Source organism: Tamandua tetradactyla, chromosome 23, assembly GCF_023851605.1.
Source record: "Tamandua tetradactyla isolate mTamTet1 chromosome 23, mTamTet1.pri, whole genome shotgun sequence".
Lineage (NCBI taxonomy): Eukaryota > Metazoa > Chordata > Mammalia > Pilosa > Myrmecophagidae > Tamandua > Tamandua tetradactyla.
Genome location: NC_135349.1, coordinates 17,577,650 through 17,598,546, shown reverse-complemented (window position 1 = coordinate 17,598,546; position 20,897 = coordinate 17,577,650). Strand labels below are relative to the sequence as shown.

The following is a 20,897-nucleotide window of genomic DNA, read 5'->3' as shown; positions in this document are numbered from 1 at the left end:
AATATACACACATATAAATATAAAGAACATTTGGAACAATTTGAAAAAATTGGAGTATGGGCAGTAAATTAGATAAAAATATTGTATCATTGTAAGTTTTCCTAAATTTGATAACTATACTGTAGTTATATAAAAGAATAGCCTTGTTAATTAGGAAGTACTTATATTAAAGTGTAGAGAGCACAGTATATACAATTAATTCTGAAAGAGTTTAGAGAAAAACACAGATGTGACAAAATGTTAAAACTTTGAATTTGGATAAAAAGTACAAAGGACTTCTTTGTAGCAGTTTTGCGACTTTTATAAGTTTGAAGTTATTTCAAAGTAAGATTTTTTTAAAATTAAACTATAATCTTCCATTATTCAGTGCTATTCCAAGATCTAAATTTCAGCTGTTAATTAAATAGAAGCAAAGTGTTAATTACATCGTGTTAGCAGGATCACTAATTAATCACTACTTTAATCACTAAGGGTTTCTTCGACACTTAGATGAAACTGAGGAAACATTCCCCAAGCTGAATTTGTATCCTGTGTCACAAGCGTGTGTTTTTTAGCACTCATTTCTCAATTATACCCTACTTGGTTGCATTTTCTTGTCTACTCTAAAGACATTTTTCATGTAAAATCACTTTTTATAGTATCAGATAGAATACATTTAAACACAGTCAATTTCTGACTGTTGTTGCTAAGGGCTACTTCGTCAATATTTTATAACTGTAGTCAGAACAAATGGAAAAGTCAGAAGAACTCTAATATTCTGCTGAGCTGCCCCTTTTCTGTTCAAATGATCTGAGAAATGTGTATAAGCTGTTTTGTAAATGTCTTAAATTGAGATATAAAACGTGTTCTTACTAGACCAGGAATGGTGTTAACCATCTTTACTAATGATCACATTCTTTTTCATATTGATATTTTCGGGTTGTCTTTCCTCTTTCACACCTATTCTTCAAATAAACGTTTTGGTGAAGGCTTTACTTTCATGAGCTGGCTTTGTGCGTTAAAGATTTAACTTGATTTAATCTGCCTTGCAGATGGCCTTATGGTTGTTCAACTGATACTCTTTTGTTGGACCAAATAGGAATAAATAGATGCCATAATAAGAGGAAGACTTTGTGGTATGGTTGTGAAGAACTTGGACTTTGAGAATCAATCAGATCTAAATTCACATCCCAGCTCTTCCTCTCACTAACTGATTTAGGGTACATGGTGACTTGACCTCTCTAACCTCAGTTTATTCATTTGTAAGTTGAAGTTAATGCCACCTACCTAACAAAATTTTTATGCATTAACGAGATTGTATAGTGAAGCACAGTATCTGACATATAGAAAATTCTCATTGAATGCTGGCAATAGGTATTATTATCACCATTATAATTCGAGAACATATATTGTTCTGCTAGGAAGACTTTAAACCAAGTGTTTAGAAGAGCATAATCATGGCTGATTGGCTATACTTGAAAAACATGCCTTGTTTCTGTATTAATATTGCAAGAGTATTTAAGTTTGAAAGCAAGCAGTAGCCATTTAGGCTACTGTAACTGTAATGCAGGTGAAGTTGTTCCTTTCTTTCATCTTACACACTGAATACCTACTGGCTGTTTGAAACTTCTTCATGTGTGCTACCTACCTAAACTGTGTCTCCTTCACTTTCACTCTCTAATCCAAATGGTATTCTCTTAAGAGTAGGGTTGATTTTTTTAATAAGATTGGAGAGAAATGACTTGAGTGTTGATTTTAGTCAAAGAATCTGTCTTCAGAGAAAAGTTTTGGTGGGGTAGGGAGCATGTGCAAGTAAAGCAATAAAGGGGATGGTTAGTATTTCCCTGCTCTGACTGGCTTGCAGGCCTCCAGAGCCACAGGAATTGGTATTCCTTAGAAGACTTTTCAGTCCTCTCTTTGGCACATGGAGGCAGTTTATACCATAGTGAAGAGCTTAGGCATTGGAGTTAAAGTACTCAGATTTGGGTTCAAATTCTATCCTTTACTGGACTGTATAGACGTTGTTGGTCTACATTTTAATTCTGCATATGGCATAAAGCCTGCAATACATTATTGTTATTTTAGCTTTAAACAGTTATCTTTTAAAGAAATTTTTTAAATGGGAAAAATTTGTATTTATATTTGCCCACATATTTGCCATTTCTGATGCTCTTCATTCCTTTGTAAGGATTTCTATCTTGTATATCATTTTCCTTCTCCCCACTGGGCTTCCTTTAACATTTCTTGCATATTAGTTTATGATGTATCTTGCTGTAGTTTTCTCCATATTTCTCTACTGAGTTTGTTGGATTTTTTTGTGTATGTGGATTTCTGCTTTTTCATCAAATCATGAAACTTTTTCAGCCATTATTTCTTTCAGTATTTTCTTCTAGTTTGTTTCTCCTTCAGCGTCTCCAGTTATACCCATGTTGGTCTGGTTGTTATTGTCCCCGTAGATCACTGGTGCTTTGTTAATTTGTTGCTGTCTTTTTTTCTCTCTAGACTTCATTTTGAATAGTTTCTTTTGCTATATCTGAAGTTCACTGATCTTTCTTCTTTTGTTATTAATGTGTTATTAATTCTATGCAGTATGTTTTTTAAAAAATCTTATATTTCTCTCATCATACTCTCTTTTCTCACCTTACTGAACATACAGAATATATTTATAACAACTATTTTAATAGCCTTGTCTCCTATTTCTGTCATCTATGATATCTCTGGATTTGTTAATATTAATAGATTTTTTTCGATTTTAGATCATATTTTCCACTTCTTTGTATGCTCTTTTTTGTTTTTTTAATTAGAGAAATTGGAGGTTTACAGAAAAACTATGCAAAAAATATAGAGTTCCCATATGCCTCTTGTATTATTAACACCTTGCATTAGTGTGGTACATTTGTTACAACTGGTGAAAGGATATTATTATAATTGTATTACTAATTATAGTCCACAGCTTAGGGATCCTGGTTTGTGCTGTACACTCCTATGGGTTTTGTTTTAAATACTTTATTCTAATAAATATTGTTTTATTTATATTATAAAAAATAAAATATATTTTATTCTAAATATAGTGTATATATTGTAACATATACAATCTAAAATTTCCCCCTTAAACTACATTCAAATATGTAATTCAGTGCTATTAATTATGTTCACAGTAGAGACTGTAAAATTTAAGCATTAACTTCCCATTTTCTACACACACAGCCCAGCCTCTTGTAGCCTGGGTTCTCGTTTCTCACTCTATGAATTTGCTTATTCTGATTATTTTGTATCAGTGAAATCTTATTTCCTACCTCTTTGCATGGTTTGTAATTTGTGATTGGCTGCCACATGCTTTGAATTTTATGTTTCTAGGCATTGTTCTGCGATGCAGTTAAGTTACTTGAAATAAGTTTTGTTCCTTTAAGACTCACTTCAAATTTTGTTGGAATGGATCAGATGGCTTCTGTTATAGCACTACTAAAGCAGTATTCTGCTTTAACCCCCCTACTAAAGCAATATTCTGAAAATTCTACTTAATGTCTTGTATTAGGATGTCTTTCTACTTTCGCTGGTAGGAGAATTCCTAGCCGTGTGTGAATTCTAGGGATTGTTCTGCCTACACCTTTTCTCAGTCTTTTTCCCCAGTCTCTGGTAGCTTCCACACAGTGCTTAACCAAAGAACCTAGTGAAACCCCTGCAAATATCTGGAGCTTTTCCTGTTCAGCCGCCTCTTCTTTGGATATTTCATCCTACAAATGCTAGCCATCTTGGCTTTCCTGAACTCTGAATGCTGTTTCTGTATTCATCAAGTCTGCCAGGATCTGTTTGAATTCTCTCTGCCTGTGCCACAGCTCCAAGTATCAGTGAATTTTTTTCTAATTGTACAGGATGACAAACACAATTTTTAGTTTTCTGTTTTGGTAAAAAAAATATTTCAAAAAAGATATAATAATTCTTTTGAATTAAATTATACCTTTTTTTTTTTAAAGTACGTTCATATGGCTCAAAATTAAAAAGTGTATAGTTTTCTTGTCTATCACCTAGTAGAGTTCCCAACCTCTACCATTATTCTCCCCTCATATCCAGGTTACTTCTGTTAATAGATTCTTGTGTATCCTTCTCATTTGAAAGCAGTACCCCATTTTACATAAAAAGAGAGCACACCGTACTTACCCAGCTTTTTAATACTTAGGAATACATTTAAAAGCTCTTTCTTTATAAAGATACAAAACATATCCTTTTTTCTTTTTTTTTTACAATGGCTGGGAGTATTCTGTTTTATGAATTAAACTGTAATTTATTTAGTCACCTCGTGGTGGCCGTTTGTATTGTTTCCAGACTTTTGTTACCACAAATAGTGCTGCACATGTTTAATCTTATACATGTGCAATTGTATCAGTAGAAAACTTATGAAAAATAGAGTTGTTTGGCCATAGGATAAATGCTTTTTTAATTTTTGATGATTATTCCCAGATTGCCCTCCAATGAGGTTACATCATTTTACATTGCCACCTATGTTTTATGAGAATGCCTTCTTCCCCATAGCCTCATTAACATCAAACATCAGATTTTTGTCTACCTGTTAATTTTTTCAAATGGTATCGTAGTTTTAATTTGCCTATTTTTATCATGCCTGAGATTGAACACCTTTTTTCTGTGTTTAAGGTCCATTTATGTTTCTTTTCTGGGCAAAATTGGAATTCTTTAACCAGTTTTCTGTTTAGCTGTTGGTTTTTTTTTTTTTCTTTCTTTCTTTTCTCTATTTGTAGGAGTCCCTTTGTGTTAGGGAGTTAAAGCCCTTTGTGATATAACAGCTAGCTGTTCTAGTTTGCTAGCTGCTGGAATGCAAAATACCAGAAACTGAATGACTTTTAAAAAGGGGAATTTAATAAGTTGCTAGTTTACAGTTCTGAGGCTGAGAAAATGTCCCAATTAAAACAAGTCTATAGAAATGTCCAATCAAAGGTATCCATCCAAGGAAAGATACCTTGGTTCAAGAAAGCCAATGATGTTCAGGGTTTCTCTCTCATTCTGGAAAGGCATATGGCTGACCCAGTCACAGTTTCTCTGTAGGCTGGAAGGGAACCTGGTGAGCAAGGCGTCATCTGCTCGCTTTCTCTCCTGGCTTCCTCTTTCATGAAGCTCCCCGGGAGGCGTTTTCCTTCTTCATCTCCAAAGGTTGCTGGCTTGTGTGCTCTCTGCTTCTCATGGCTGTGTCATTCTTCTCTGCTCTCTTTGAATCTCTTTCTTTCTCCAAAATGTTTCCTCTTTTATAGGACTGCAGAAACTAATCAAGACCCACCCAAATGGGTGGCGACACGTCATCACCTAACCCAACCCAACAACCACTCTTGATTAAATCACATCTCCAGGGAGATGATCTGATTACAGATTCAAACATACAGTATTGAATAAGAATTATATTCTGCCTTACGAAATGGGGTTTTGATTAAAACATGGCTTTTCTAGGGGACATACATCCTTTCAAACCAGCATACCTGCTAATATTTTTTCTGATTTGTTTAACTTCCAATGTTTTTTGCCATATATATAATGTTTTTTGATTGCTAGTTTCCTATCCTTTCTTTTTTTTCTTTTAACATGGTTGAATTGATCATTCTTTTAACAATGATTTGGAATCACTGTTAGAAAGATCCTAATAATTTAAAAGATTGGCAAATACTTAATTGGAAAGATGACCATAAAATGCAATTTAGTCTTGTTAACTACTTAATATTAGTAAAATGTTTTGCTTTAAGTTGTACATAGATCAAACAACTAAATACCAAGTTAAATTAATGATCAGTTATCTAAAAATAAGCAAGATGTAGAATTTCTAGTTTGTCAGAGTTAATATTTTCTTTTAGTTAATGTACATATTTTTTACTTGAATAAAGCCATAACTAATAGAAATATTGCTTTTATTATCTTAAAGCTTTATTGCAACTTCATTTTTAAAAAATGTCTTGAATAAAATCAAGATTCAAATAAAAAAATAAGATTTCATGAAATTGCTTAAGTTAATTTTAATATCTTTAAAAGATATGTGTCTTCCTTATTATCTTTTTTTGAATGTAAGAAAAAATCGTGGTGGTATGAAATGGTTTAAATCCTTATAGATATTGAGTTAGAGACCCCAGTTCAAAATCAGGAGGCTTAGAATATGTTCTGAGACCAAATAGAGGATGTTTATGCTTTCTGAGAGCGCTTACTCTCTGTTTCTACACCATTAACCTGAAAAGGTCCCATTTTCTTTTCAGTGAATTTATTTAAAGAGAGGAGAGGGTTATGGGCCCAGAAAAGTATGATTTCCATCCTTTACCTCTTTGCTCTGTCATGTTCATTATGCTACTTTGGATATGCATTCTTTCACCCTGAGCAGTGTGACCTGCAGATTGAATGGTGGGTAAATTAATTATGAGTTTTCCAAGTAACAAATTAGTCTTTGCCTTTTTGGCAAGTAAAATGGAATTTTGTAAATTACTTAGCACTTTTATGTTTCTTACTGATTATTTTACTTGTTGACTGTTTTTGTAAATTCAAGCAGTCTTTGAGGAAATTGTTCAACATAGGTGGTACTGTTTCAGTATTAATAGTTGTGCATATAGATCAAAGTGTGATATATATTTTGGCTAAAAAAATAGTTATAGAACAACTTTTATATGAATAGCAATATCTTTTAGATTATTTAACTTATCTTAGGAAAGTTGTCCAAATATTTCAATATAAAAATGACTTAAATCCCAGTTTAACTTTGATTAAGTATATTTAAATAACATTAAGTTAGATATTTAAAGTAATTCCAGGCATAGATCTCCTGTATAATGAGACTTAATTATGTTTAATTTTCCCAGCAGAAATTCAGGAAGCAAAGGCTCCCAGTCCTTCCATAAACCGGCAAACCAGCATTGAAACGGATAGAGTGTCTAAGGAGTTCTTAGAATTTCTCAAGACCTTCCACAAGACAGGCCAAGAAATCTATAAACAGACCAAGCTGTTTTTGGAAGCGATGCCTTACAAAAGGGTAGGTTGAAAATAACCACTTAGAAACATAGAACTATGGTCTTAGGAAAGGTATTAGAGATAAGCTAGTGCAACATTACCATGTTATGTCTGAGAAAATCAAGCTCCAGAGAAATTAATTCACTTACCTATGAGCCTTGTTAAGCCACTAAGCCTGTTTAACCTGACTCCCAAGGTAGTACTTTTCCAGTGCAACTTAATGGTGTCTGGATCATGTTTACGTGGAAAGTCTGACATTGAAGCCACTTGGGTTACATGCTCTAGTAATAGGCCTTCCTAACTTATAACCTTATAAGTAGTATAAAACTGCTAAGAGAGACATAGTAGTTATTTAAATAACAAGTGTGGGCCAGTAGCAATGATTTTGGGCTTTTTTGTTGTTGCTTGTTTTGTGTTTTTATTTTTAATTTTCTTCTGCCTATTCAGAAAAAGGAAAGATAGACTTTCGAAGTTGAAGGAGACCCTATCAATTATCTGACTTCAATTCCTTTATTTTATAGAAGGGAAACCTGAGAATCAGAAAGGATGAGCAACTTGTTCAAGGTTACACAGCTAGACTTTGCAGCTGTCAAAACTAGAACTTGTATCTTCCCCATCTGTGTCTTTTCTAACACATAATTTCAGTTTCAATAAATTGTAAGACTGCCTATAATGGGACTCATTTTATAAATAGTGATTAATTCTGTTATAACAGACTATAGCCATTAACTCAGAATTCTTGCCAGAAGTCCCTTCTATGAAGTGAGGAAGTCATGGGAAGGAAAAGGGAATTAGAAAAACAGCATTGTGATTAGTTATTTAGCTGTATTCCAGCTGTGGTCAGAGATCAGTAGACTAATAAGCAATGGGTTTCTGCCTAAATATTTCTTAGATATTGAATTCAGTTGGTAAGGGAGAAAAGAAGCTTCTTTCTTGCTCTTTAGGAGTATAATTCTACTGCAAATAAGATGCAATCTTCTTTTCCTCAAGGTATTTGTGAGTGAATACTGACATTTAGAGTTAAGCAAGCAAGCTATCCTTGAGTTTTTGAATTGAAAGCAATGATAGACTATTCCTTGATATGGAAAAATTCTAGAGTTCATGTGACGTACACAATGCAACCTCAAACTGAGGTTTTGTGGTTATTCTTCAACCCATATGAAATATTCATAAGATATGCTATATTATGTTAGCATATATACTATAGTACATTTATATATATACTGTAAAATAGCGTATTTGAGAAAACTGCCAAGTATGGATTTATTCATTTTTCTTTTGCTTAGAAGTATAAATGTTCTTGTTCTATAATATTTTAGTTGACTTTTAAATCAATATATTAAAGTTAAGAGATGATGAAGTGGTATAGGTACCTCTGTGCCTAACTACTTTCAAGTCCTCACTAATTGATATCAATGAGCTGGATATGACCTCAGATTCCTTCTAAGAGCTACTATGAAATGTACTTTCCATTTCTACACTAATTCTAAGTGTTTCATGGTCAAGTGGCCAAGTTTTATGAATATATCTAATATTATCTTCGACATCTAGCACAGTGTCTGACACACACCTGATATTCAGCAGATGTTTACTAAGCTGAATTTTCCCTAGGGAAGTCTTTGTTGCCTTTGACTGCAAGTTAATGTTCTTTCAAATAAATAAAATACTTTTTATACCTGCGCTATCCTAATCCAAGTCTCAGAGTATTAAATCATTTAAATTTCTTGTGAGAATGGATTGAGTAAAATTTGGAGACGTTTCTGTGAAGTAGTAAAGTGTGTAATAGTATAACCTGTTTATGCAGTCCACCAAAACTGCACACACAGACACATTATTCTCACCACCTCTACTTTTGAGTCATCTTATTCAGAGGACCTACCTAATATGAAAATGCGTGCTTATCTGTTAAAACTGTCCCCTTGATTCTGCCATTAGCTAATAATTCTTTCCACTGCAACCTGCAATATTATTTTTCCCAAAATTTCTTTGTGTTGAAGTCTACTGTAATAAATCACTCTTGCACACACTGTGCCCATTTCATTCCTGTTTTCTCAAATCCTAGTGTATGTCAGTGGTGGGCAAACATTTTTACTTTATGGGTCAAGTCTAAAAAAATAAATATTTTCAGACCTGTATTAAAGATGTATTTTAGCTATTATACCTTTATTTATCAACCCAGAGTTGGATTGTACTTTAATACTTCACTGTTCAACAAATGTTATTTTGTCCCCTCCCCCACTTGATTAATCTTGTTAGATATTAATGTTAAAATAGGTATAGTTATATAATACATAGTTTTTTACTCATCCTATTAAATATTAATGTTAAAATAGGTATTGTCTTTTTGTATAATATGGCTTAGTATTCTTTAAAATGAGGGATATTTCCATTGTAAATGAGACAGACAGCTACATCATTAACACAAAATGTATTTATGTTGAACAGAGTTGTATATTTGTCCCTACTTTTCTCTTCTTAGAAGCCACCGTGCAAGAATGTAAATTTTAAAAAAATAGAGGGCAGATGCAAAGTAAGCAACAACAACAACAAAAAAACCCTCCTAAATATGGTTTAGTCTTTTTAACTTCTTATCTTTACAAAATAACACAAACTTAAGAATTTTACTAAAGAACCAAGCTCCAAATAGGTATGTGTGACCATGGATTAGGGACTATATATGGTTACCCATGGAACGGAAATATATATAGATTTCCTCTGTCATCTGGAGAAAGCTTTATGAGCCCAGGTAATTTTAAAGCATTATATAGACCCAGCTAAATGTAACTCCTTTCCATTATAACTAGAAAACAGCGTTTTCTAATATGAGATTAATGGTTTGACAAAAAACACATTCTTCTATGAATTTATTTGTATGAAAGCATTTTATAAAGCACAGTAATTAGACTGCACCTAAATAAAAATTAATAAGGACAAAGTATTTTTTTGTGCAAACCATTTGATTTCTGCCCCTGCTAAATGTTAATACATCTCTCAGGTGCATTTTCCTTGGTCCTGAAAGTATAGTCTGCCCTTTTTTTAAAAGAGGCAACCCTCTACTTCCTCCAAAGTACAGACCCTTTAATATGTTGAATATTTTTAAGAAACAAATTTTCTGAATTTCTCAATTCAGTTTTCAAAGCACAATCCCCTTGTTAGTAGTCATCAGATAAGGTTATTTTCCTTGTTAAGGAAGTAGTCAAGCACAGTTTAGAAGTTTTGCTACTTTCATTGTTCTTTTTCTGCCCATTCATCTTACAAAAATCTGGTTTTAATTATATAAACTTAGATTATTTTCTGGTATTCATGCTCCTTAAAAGCCTGCTTTTCCATCCCCAATAGAGAAGAAAAACATAATGTAATTTAAGATGTGACTGTATCTTCACTCATCTTTTCTTCCTTAATTTTTATCTAAATTATTAGATTTAAAATTTAGATAAATTGAATGTAGGTTGTCTTACTAGATTAAATAGAAAGGCTCCTATCCCTTAAAATGGCTTTACTCTTCTAAACTATATGTGTGTGCAAGGAGCATTTTTGCCTGCTTAAACAGCAGTAATTAAATTACTTAAAATTTAATTAATTAAATTAATTAAATTAAATTACTGCCATAAAAAAACCAGAAGCATCAAAAACCAAGACACTTTAATCAACAAAATAGGCTTTAATTATGGTGAGAAAATCAGAAGGGTGGGAATAACTCGGACCCAGTTTTAAAATTAGAAGCAGCATAGACAACAGGAACAAAGGAAAACTTCTGAGCTGTCACAGTCTATGTCATAAGAAACAAAAATAGATTAAAGATTGACTTGATAACTGTTTCGGTTTGCTTAAGCTGCCAGAGTGCAGTATGCCAGATATGGACTGACTTTTATAAAGGGGTTTTATTAAGTTACAAGTTATAATTCTAAGGCCATGAAAATGTCCAATTAAAGGCACCAACAAGAGGACACCTTCTCTAAGGAAAGGCAGCCGGCCTCTGGAACACCTCTGTCAGCTGGGAAGGCACATGGCTAGCATCTGCTGGTCATTACTCTCAGTTTATTGCTTTCAGCTTTGGATTCCAGTGGCTTTCTCTCTTTAAGTGTCTGAGTCCTTTCTTAGCTCCTCCAGTGCAAACTCTGGATTTCATTTTTTAGCTTAGTTTCTCCCAGGGCATTTCTATCTGCATCTCCAAATGTCTGTGGCTGAGTTGTCTCCAAAATGTTTGCCCCTTAAAGGAAAGGACTCCAGTAAGCTGATTAAGACTCACCTTAAATGGGCAGGGTCACCTCTCCATAGAAACAACCTAATCAAAAGGTCCCACCCAACTATGCATCTGCCCCCGATAAGATTGAATTAGAAGAACATAGCTTTTCTGGGGTACATAACAGTTTCAAATCAACACAATAACTATGTTGAAAGTGATGGATGAATAAAAATAATCTAGAACATGTCATAGAAGATATAGGGATTTGTGAGTGAAAACTTAGCATTATTGTGGGTTTTTAAAAATATTTTTATGCAAGCCTTAAACAAACATACAACCATTCTATACATGATGTAAAATCAATAGCTTATAATACCATCACATAATTGTGTATTCATCATCATGATCATTTTTTTGAACATTTGCAGCTCTCCAGCAAAAGAAATAAAAAAGAAAAAACTCATACATATCATACCCCTTACCCTTCCCTCTCATTTACCACTAGTATTTCAGCTTATCAATTTGTTTTAACCTTTGTTCCCCCTATTTGTTTATTTTTATCCATATTTTTCACTCATCTGTCCATACTGTAGATAAAAGGATCATCAGACACAAGATTTTCACAATCACACAGTCACATTGTAAAAGCCATATCATTATACAATCATCTTCAAGAAACAAGGCTACTGGAACACAGCACTACAGGAAAACTTAGAACATTATGGAAGGCAGCAGAAATTAGGAATACAAAAAATATGGTCATCAAAGCTAAAATCTAAATGAATAAAATAGTGAGCAACAGTTAAAAAGAAACTTAAAGAATCCAGAAATGATTCTGGATCTCATGATCATGGAGATCTAGATTACTAATTGTGAAAGTTCCAAATGAAATGCAAGGGAATTATAATTAAGAACATAATCAAATAAAGGTTTTCAAAACTTGGGAGGAGTATGGATGAATTTAATCAGAAAATTAAGAAAGTATAAAATACCTCTCAGTATTATTCAAAAAAAGACACCCACTTGCAAAATATTTAAACTAAAAAGAAAAATTTTCTAGAAAGAAAAATGACTTTGGACTTTACTCAGACATTACAGAAAAGATGATCCCCTGCAATAGTTGGAGAATACTTGAGGAAGGGGATTTGTTTACACACCTAGCCTGTCTTTTTTCTTGGAAAACTATGCAAGACCTATTTAAAAAAAAAAGATTTTAATAATAAAACCAATCAACATACAATATGAACACTGTTTTTTTTCACCACATAGTTGTATATTCATCATCATGATCATTTCTTAGAACATTTGCATCAATTCAGGAAAAAATTCATACATACTATACCCCTTACCCCTCCCTTTCGTTGATCACTAGCATTTCAATCTACTAAATTTATTTTAATATTTGTTCCCCCTATATTTATTTATTTTTAATCCATCTGTTTTGCTCATTGTCCATAAGGTAGGTAAAAGAAGCATCTGACACAAGGTTTTCACAATCACACAGTCACATTAAGAAAGTTATATCATTATATAATCATCTTCAAGAAACATGGCTATTGGAACATAGCTCTACATTTTCAGGCAGTTCCCTCCAGCCTCTCTGTTACACCTTAACTAAAAAGGTGGTATCTATTTAATGTGTAAGAATAACCTCCAGCATAACCTCTTGACTCTGTTTGGAATCTCTCATCATTGGCACTTTATTTTGTCTCATTTCTATCTTCCCCCTTTCAGTTGAGAAGGTTTTCTCAGTCCCTTGGTGCCGAGTCCCAGCTCATTCTAGAATTTCTGTCCCATGTTACCAGAAAGGTCTACACCCCTGGAGTCATGTCCCACAGAGACAGGGGGAGAGCAGTGAGTTTGCTTGTCATGTTGGCTGAGAGAGGCCACATCTGAGCAACAGAAGAGGTTCTCTTGGGGGTGACTCTTAGGGCTAATTTTAAGTAGGCTTAGCCTATCCTTTGCGGGGTTAAGTTTCTTATGAACAAACCCCAAGACTGGGGGCTCAACCTATTGCTTTGGTTGTCCCCACTGCTTGTGAGAATATTAAGCATTCTCCACTTGGTGAAGTTGAATTTACCCCCTTTCTCACCATTCCCCCCAGGGGACTTTGCAAATACCTTTTTATTTACTGTTTAAAGCACTCTGGGTTTTATCGGGACATCACTCTGGACAAACCTACAAAATCTCATGCCCTATTCAAGGTTCCAAGTATTATGGTGTTCAATTAAGGTGTCTACATAAGTTATATTGGGAAATGCGCTAGTTGAGATATAAATTTTTTACCAAATAAAAAATTTTTGCTTTAGTCTCACACATAAGTTAAAGTTTTAAAATATTAATTACTATTTATTTTCAACACCCTTCATTATTGACATTCATTTGTTCTTCCTCATGCAAAAACATTTTTTAGTTTGTGCATTTAGTCACTATCATTGTACAGTCTAGGCATTCCTAGATTATACCATCTCAATCTTTGTCTGTCTTTCGTTCGGATTTCATTTGTGCCCCAGGCCTCCTCCCTCTATCATTCTCACAGTTAGCTTTATTTAGTGTTCTAACATTATTGTATTACAGTTGGGTAGTATTGTGCTACAATCAGTCCCATTGCACAATCTCTATCCCTTCGGTTCCAGTTATCCAGTAACTACCCTATATCTATCTCCTGATGATCTCTGTTCTTAACTGAAATTATCCAAGTTCATTGATTAATATTAGTTCATATCAGTGAAACCATACAGTTTTTGTCCTTTGTTTCTCTGGCTAATCTCACTCAGCATAATTTCCTCAAGGTCCATCCATGTTGTTACGTACTTCATAACTCTATTCTGTCTTACAGCTGCATAATATTCCATCGTGTGTATATACCACAGTTTGTTTAGCTATTCCTCTATTGATGGACATTTAGGCTGTTTCCATCTCTTGGCAATTGTAAATAATACTGCTATAAACATTCGTGTGCAAATGTCCATTTGTGTCTTTGCCTTCATGTCCTCTGAGTAGATACCTAGCAATAGTATTGCTGGGTCATATGGCAGTTGTATACTTAGCTTCCGGAGGAACTGCCAAATTGCCTTCCACAGCGGTTGTACCATTTGATATTCCCACCAACAGTGGTTAAGTGTGCCTCTTTCTCCACATCTTCTCCAGCACTTGTCATTTTCTGTTTTATTGATAATGGCCATTCTGGTGGGTTTGAGATAATATCTCATTGTGATTTTGATGTGCATTTCCCTACTAGCCAGGGGAGTTGAGCATCTTTTCATGTGCCTTTTGGCCATTCGTATTTTCTCTTCTGAGAAATGTCTGTTCAAGTCTTTTGCCCATTTTGTAATTGGGTTGTCTGTGTTTTTGTTGTTGAGTTCAACAACCTCTTTATATACTCTGGATGCTAGACCTTTATCTGATATATCATTTCCAAATATTGTCTCCCTTTGTGTAGGCTGTCTTTTTACTTTCTTGATGAAGCTCTTTGATACACAAAAGTGTTTAATTTTGAGGAGTTTCCATTTCTTTCTTCAGTGCTCATGCTTTGGATGTAAGATCTAGGAAACCACCTTCTATTATAAGATTGATAAGATATTTCCCTACATTTTCTTCTGACAGTTTTATGGTCTTAGATCTAAGGTTTAGGTCTTTGGTCTATTTTGAGTTAATTCTTGTATAGGATGTGAGATATGGATCCTCTTTATTTTGCCTGTAGATATCCAGTTCTCTAGGTACCATTTATTGAAGAGACTGTTCTGTCCCAGGTGAGTTCTTGATTGCCTTATCAAAGATCAATTGTCCATAGATGAGAGGGTCTATATCTGAACACTCTATTTGATTCCATTGGTCAGTATATCGATCGTTATGCCAGTACCATGCTGTTTTGACCACTGTAGCTTCGTAATACGCCTTAAAGTCAGGTAGCGTGAGCCCTCTGACTTCATTTTTCTTTCTCTGGATACTTTTAACTATTCGGGGCATCCTGCCCTTCCAGATAAATTTGGCTATTGGTTTTTCTATTTCTGAGAAGTAAGTTTTTGGGATTTTAATTGATATTGCATTGAATCTGTAAATCAATTTAGGTAGAATTGACATCTTAACTATATTTAGTCTTCCAATCCATGAACATGGTATGCCCTTCCATTTTATGCAAGACCTTTTAAAATTTTGTAGACAGACATGCTATCACTTAGGTCCCTTGTCAAGAACTGTGAAGAGCCTGAGATTTACTTTATTTGCAAACTAATAAGTTAGCCTGGGACAGTTTAATGAATACTGGCAGAAAACTTGAGTCTCCTGTGTCAGAGAAAAAGGCAGTTATTTACTCACAAATAATAGCAGCATCTGCACCGATTCCTTAAGTATCAAAACGTACAGGGTGATGCAAAGAAAACTGGATAATGCCTGCATACACAATGGCTATGTTATAGGAGGGGAACCTCAAACTTAGGATCCCAAATCTTTTATAATAGGCAAGAAGCCATTTTGACCTTTGCCCAGAGGGAAGCATCTTTATTATACTGTACAGTAAACAAACCTATCCATTTCTATTGAAGGAGACACTCTCTCTGTTTTCAAGGTCGTTTGCTATGTAAATATCCTTGGAAAAAATGATGCCGAAAAAAGGCATCAGTGATTCTGCTCACAGTACATGTTGACATATGAGACCCCTATGGAAAATTGTCAACCAGTATCTTTCTAATACTGTCAAGGGAGGAATAATAATAAATGGCCATATTTCTTCCTTCTTTCATTCAACTGTTGAACAGTAACCATATGCTAGATTCTCTTGTAGACATCTATAATATCTAGTGGTTAACAGTGCTGTCCTGGAGCAGACATTTTACTGGGGGAAATGTACAAGCAGATCTATAACAACAGTTGTTAAGTAATACAAAAATAAGTGGCAAGGGACTTATTTAACATTATAAAGTAAGCACTATAATGAAAAATAAAGTATAAATCTATGCAACATACATAGAAAGATAAAAAGAAATTGTCTAGATTGTAACATAAAATTACACTGATTGTGTGGAGCTGGGGGAGAGAAGGTGATTGATTGTTTCCAGTAAAACAGGCCACTTGGGGTTTTAGAAGAAGGTCATGAGTATTTCTAGATAGAAGGTAGTACCGGTAATAATTATAAGAATGAATACAGTTTGTTCTAAGTTAAATGTTAAAACAGAGTACAAATGAAAAGTAAGGTAACCATGTCTAAACTATGTAAGTAGAGAAAAAGAATATAGAGTCTACTGGGGAACATACATAAGCAAAAAGAATAACAAGTAAATTATAGCATCATAAAAGACAATTCAGCGATCACAGTTGAAATGTTAAGGAAGGTCCCACTATTTTTTAAAAATAGATTCATAGGTTGATAATAAAAAATCTCATCTCAATAAAATCCATCGTTGTAGTACTTCTTTTGTTTATTTAAACCCATTCTGTTTATTGGAAGGATTTGAAGAGTTTTAGAAAAATACTTAAAATAAAAATTAGAGAACAACTTGATGATAGGTTTTATTAACATATTCTTGTTAACATGTTCTTCATGTAGCTGCTGCTTGTGATTACCCACATAAAAGTCCAGGCATAAGATTACATTACTTCTGTGAAGAAATATTTCTAGTGGACCTAAAATTGTTTAGTCCATAGATACATTTTTCTGGCAAGATAGTTTAATATAAAAGTGAAGCTTGGAGAATTTATAGTACCCATTTCTTTTATCAGTTGACAGTTGAGAGCTAGATAAGAGGCAGAGATTGACGTCTCAGAAGAGAATTGAAAATACAGATATTACATTGTGGTAGTTGAAAGAAAAGCCATGCATCTGACATGCCAGACATGCTCAAGTAGAGACCCATCCCACTTCCACACAGAGGCAGCAGCAGAATTTTGGGTAGGATCAGGTATGGATCTACTTACAAATCACACCATCGAGCATAAAAGAGAACCTTTCTAATAAGCATCATTTAGAAATATCTTGTCACCACTATCTCACATAGGATACCTACTGTCACTGTCACTGTACCTATTTAGAGATGATTGTTAGAGATAGATGGAATAAGGAAAATAAGTGAAAGATTTACTCCTCTATCACTTTGTCCTTGCTTATAATTACAATAATAATTATAATTACTTAACTGCATTTCAGTCTTCTTAATGATGCTGAAAAAGCCCTCAGCATTTTAGTAATCTTTCTATCTCATTGTCCGGTGCAGTGGCTGGCAATTCTTCTAGTCATGTAGTAAGTATCTTTAAAATGGATATAAATGCAATTTTCATGTGCATCAAATGAAATTATCCAGAAAGTGAAAAGACAACCTACAGAATGGGAGAAAATAGTTTAAAACCATATATCAGATAAGGACTTAATACCCAGAAAATATAAAGAACATTTACAATACAACAACAAAAAGACAACTCTATTTAGAAAGGGGCAACCAACATGAATAGTAGTTTCTCAAAAAATATATATACAAAAGACCAATAAACACATGAAGAGTTGTTCAATATCATTAGCCATTAGAATGCAAGTCAAAACCACAATAATATATCACTTCATACCTACAAGGATGGCTATTTTAAAATATGGAAAATTATAAATGTTGGAGAGAATGAAGAGAAAACTAGTCCACTGTTGGTGGGATGTAAAATAGTGCAGCCACTGGTGGAAAGCAATAGGGCAGATTCTCAAAAAATTAATATAGATTATCGTATGACCTAGCAATTCCACCCTTAGGTATAAACCCAAAGAGGAAAACAGGGTTATAGATGCTTATACACCAGTGTTTATAGCACCTTTATTTACAATAGTCAAAAACTGAAAACAGCCCAAGTAATGTAAAACAAATGAATGGATAAAGAAAAAATTGTACATACACACAATGGAATATTATTTGCCCATAAGAATGAAGTTGGGCAGGCCATAGTGGCTCAGCAGGCAGAGTTCTCACCTTCCATGCCAGACCCAGGTTCAATTCCCGGTGCCTGCCCATTCGAAAAAAAAAGAAGAATGAAGTTAAGAGACATGATAGCATGCCACATGGAAATACCTTGAAATATCCTCAGTGAAATAAGCATATAAGGACAAGAAAGTGTGTGGTAAAATTTACAAGAGATGATTAAATAGCAAATTTGCAGAGAGAGAAAGCAGATTAGAGATTACCGAGGTGGGGCAGAGAAGGGGGGAGCGTGGAGGGGAGTGTTTACCAGAAAAAAAAAAAAAGATAAAAAAAGAAAAAACCTTCATGGATTTAATTGAATCTTGAAAAAAGAGGAGGCAGTAAACCTAACATTCCACGTAATGCAGGTAATTTCAAGTTCAGGGTTTTTTTTGGAAGATTTTCCATCTGATGTCTAGCGTCTGGTTACATAGATTTGTTACTGTTTCTGATAGCTTTGGAACTAAAATATTGATATTGTCTCATATTGTTCATTATTTATATAACCATTATCCTAGGAAAATTCAAGGGAAAATAAAATACTGATAGAAGTATAAATTTAACGACATGACATATACAAGATAAATCCACAAAATTCATTTGCAATATAATATGCCAGTGATAAAAAGCTAAGGAGAGTAGCACATTAAAATAATATATCAATAACAATAAAATACCAAATATTAGCATGATCTTACATAGAATATTAAAAGTTCATCCAAAAAATTTTTAAAAGAGTTTGGGAAGTGGATTTGGCATCTCATTGAAAGAAATAGAAAGGTAAATTTAACAGTACTTTGCAGATCAGTATATCAACACTTAAAGTATTTTCATCATAAAGTTAACATTGCTTATTCTAGAAAAACAAGGAAGCAAAAATACCATATAATTTGTGTGTGTGGGGTATAAAAGAAATAATTTGGGAGGGGTAATTTCTAAATCTAGCAGATTTCAAAATATATTGTAAAATGAAAGTTATTATAGCTGGATGAGAATTTGGTAAAAAAAAAAAATTTGTAGAAAAATGAAATCAGAGATTCCAGAAATATATTACATTTCCCGGGAGCTGGGAAAACATATCTCTTTTTACTAATTGCTGCTGAAAAAGATAAGATTGCATATATTATTTTAGGTCTGTTATTTTGTACCATGCACCCTATATTCCAGCCAAATTAAAGAATTAAGTGTGAAAAAACTTAGAAGAAAGTAGATTAGGATATTTCTTTTACGTGGGAAAGAAGCTAAATTGAACTATTGAAAACTTGTTTTTAATGTCCAGTAAAGGCTTTACTGGGATTAATTTTTTAAAAATTGGTGCAATGAAAAAGCTGAAATAAAGGGGAAGATAACAGTGGAAAATTACAGTGACTAGAAATAGGATCTTTTTTATGATAAAATCTATACAATTTAATAAGGTTAGTTCCCAGGTCTTATTAGGGATCAATTTTAGTGAAATGGCATGTATATAAGGAACTAATGCAGGCAGTTAAGAGAGCTACAGTCAAGGTGGTCAGAGATAATTTTATCAGTGTTAAAAATGTAGAAAAACTAAAAATAGATTCTCAGACCAACAAAGGTAACTGTTGCTAACTCGGAAGCAGAGTGCAGTAGTTTGGACTGTTTGGGCCAAGTGTACTTAAGCCATTCATCTAATGGAAGACCCATGGAGGTTTCAGGCAGAAACCTGAACATAATTTAACATTAACTTGACTGTAGTGCATAAGATGGATTGAGAGTGAGAGAGATCAAAAGTAGGAAGAGTGTAGACTGTAGGTGAGTTAATGAGGGCCCAAACAAGGAAGGGATTGATGGGAGAGAGACTCTGAAGTCAGATAAGCATGGTTTGGCAACTGCCCTGATTCCAGTAGTTCTCGCCCTACCCTCAGTGGGGCTTTATCTGCCCTTGGAGTGTAAGGTTATTGGCTCTTGTAGAGGTCAGTGGAAAACAGTCCTGTGGAATTGGCCCTGGGTCTTTTTCATACCTTGTAAAAAGCATCTTTATAAGAACTATTGAGATAAATTTCTAATTTGGATGTCAGGAATGGTTTTATTTCACCTGAACAATTAGTTCACTTTTATTTTCAGATGCTGAATTCAGTGTAATTATTTTCATTTTGGTAGTGATGGCTGGAAAATTTAAAGGCAAATTTATAGACTGACTCTTGAAATACATTTGTTTTAATCTTTCGTCTCTATTTGTGAATTTTAATTTTCTTAAAAATGTTGCAGGTAACCAAAGATTTTTCATTAATTAATTGAATATGCTATAACTTAAGTATTAAGTCTTAAAATCATTTTAGGATCTTGAAATTCATGTTTAAGTGGAGATTACAAAACAACACAGTCATTGCTGATATTAAATGTTTGTCAAAGAAATGACAATGGAAATTTCACATGGACAGTCTAAGTGACCTGCAGCATTGTCTGAAATTCCTAACTAATCCATTTCTTTTTCTTTTAACTTTTTTTATTGTATAGTATAACATATATACAAAGCAAAGAAATAAGAAAGCAATAATTTTCAACGCACTCTTCAACAAATGGTTACAAGACAGATCCCAGAGTTTGTCATGGGCTACCATATGATCCTCTCATATTTTTCCTTCCAGCTGCTCCAGAATATAGAGGCTAGAGGGCTTAAATATTTTTTTATCATCACAGTCGACTTTTTTCCTTCTTTTTTTGTGAACAGTAACATATGTACTAAAAAAACTATAAATTTCAAAGCACAGCACCACAATTAGTTGTAGAACATATTTCAGACTTGGACATGGGTTACAATTTCAAAATATTAGGTTTTTACTTCTAGCCCC

The 20,897-nt window shown here is 33.6% G+C and overlaps 1 protein-coding gene across 4 annotated transcripts in view; it reads left to right on the top strand.

Moving 5' to 3' along the window:
* Positions 1-20,897, top strand: part of RABGEF1 (RAB guanine nucleotide exchange factor 1) — a 92,310-nt gene that overhangs the window by 47,976 nt on the left and 23,437 nt on the right. For 2 of the 4 annotated variants that reach the window (XM_077141024.1, XM_077141025.1), the window contains exon 4: positions 6,819-6,988. In XM_077141024.1, the coding sequence (XP_076997139.1) occupies positions 6,819-6,988 (170 nt within the window). Of the gene's footprint in view, positions 1-6,039; positions 6,367-6,818; positions 6,989-20,897 lie in introns of those variants that run through there. The other 2 variants (XM_077141027.1, XM_077141026.1) reach the window with 2 other exon arrangements.